Consider the following 579-nt stretch of genomic DNA (forward strand, 5'->3'; position numbering starts at 1 on the left):
GTTGCTGAGAGCCGCAAAGGTCTTTTTCTGGCCTCGATGGCCTGCTGTGACATGGCCGTGATGCGAATGCAGAACGTGAGTAAGGAACTCAGGGAACTGGGGGACGTAGATGCGCCACAGTCCATGAACGCGGATGTGCAGGTAAGGCTCTACGTAGCGAAAGGTAGATTGGCGATGACAAAACTCGATTTGCAGAGCTTCTCCTGGTTGGTTTGCTGCGGCTTCGTAGGGAACTCGAAAAACAGGACACTTCGAGTACGCTTGCGGCCAATGGCGCGCTTCAGGGGGATCAGCGGGTGCCTTCGTTGTAAGTGTAGGAGGTTCCGGCTCTGGGTTAGGTTCCTGCGGCGCAGGGGAAGACGCAGACTGCGTGCTGTGCCGTCGAGGGCGGCGCGGACGAATTCCGGCGAGCTCGCGATAGTTGGGAGGCGGACCGCCAGAGCGGGAAGCCGCGCTCGCTTCTCCTGTTGCGAGCATCAGCGGCGCCGATGGTGTGTCGTGCGAGTAGCTGTTAGAGAGGCCGGGACGGCGAGACAAGGCGTCGGCAACTTGATTGCGCGCTCCCTGAACATACGTGAT

The 579-nt window shown here is 59.8% G+C and overlaps 1 protein-coding gene across 1 annotated transcript; it reads left to right on the forward strand.

Moving 5' to 3' along the window:
• Window positions 1–51: 51 nt before the first annotated feature.
• Window positions 52–515, forward strand: ENH_00030620 (hypothetical protein, conserved; the record flags this gene model as incomplete). The annotated part of the gene is made up of 2 exons (XM_013584878.1): window positions 52–141; window positions 354–515. 2 exons carry the CDS (start codon window positions 52–54, stop codon window positions 513–515), a joined length of 252 nt encoding a protein of 83 aa, XP_013440332.1.
• Between the last annotated feature and the right edge of the window lie 64 nt (window positions 516–579).

This window comes from Eimeria necatrix, genomic scaffold (genome assembly GCF_000499385.1).
Source record: "Eimeria necatrix Houghton genomic scaffold, Enh_scaff2234, whole genome shotgun sequence".
NCBI classification, from domain to species: Eukaryota; Apicomplexa; class Conoidasida; order Eucoccidiorida; family Eimeriidae; genus Eimeria; species Eimeria necatrix.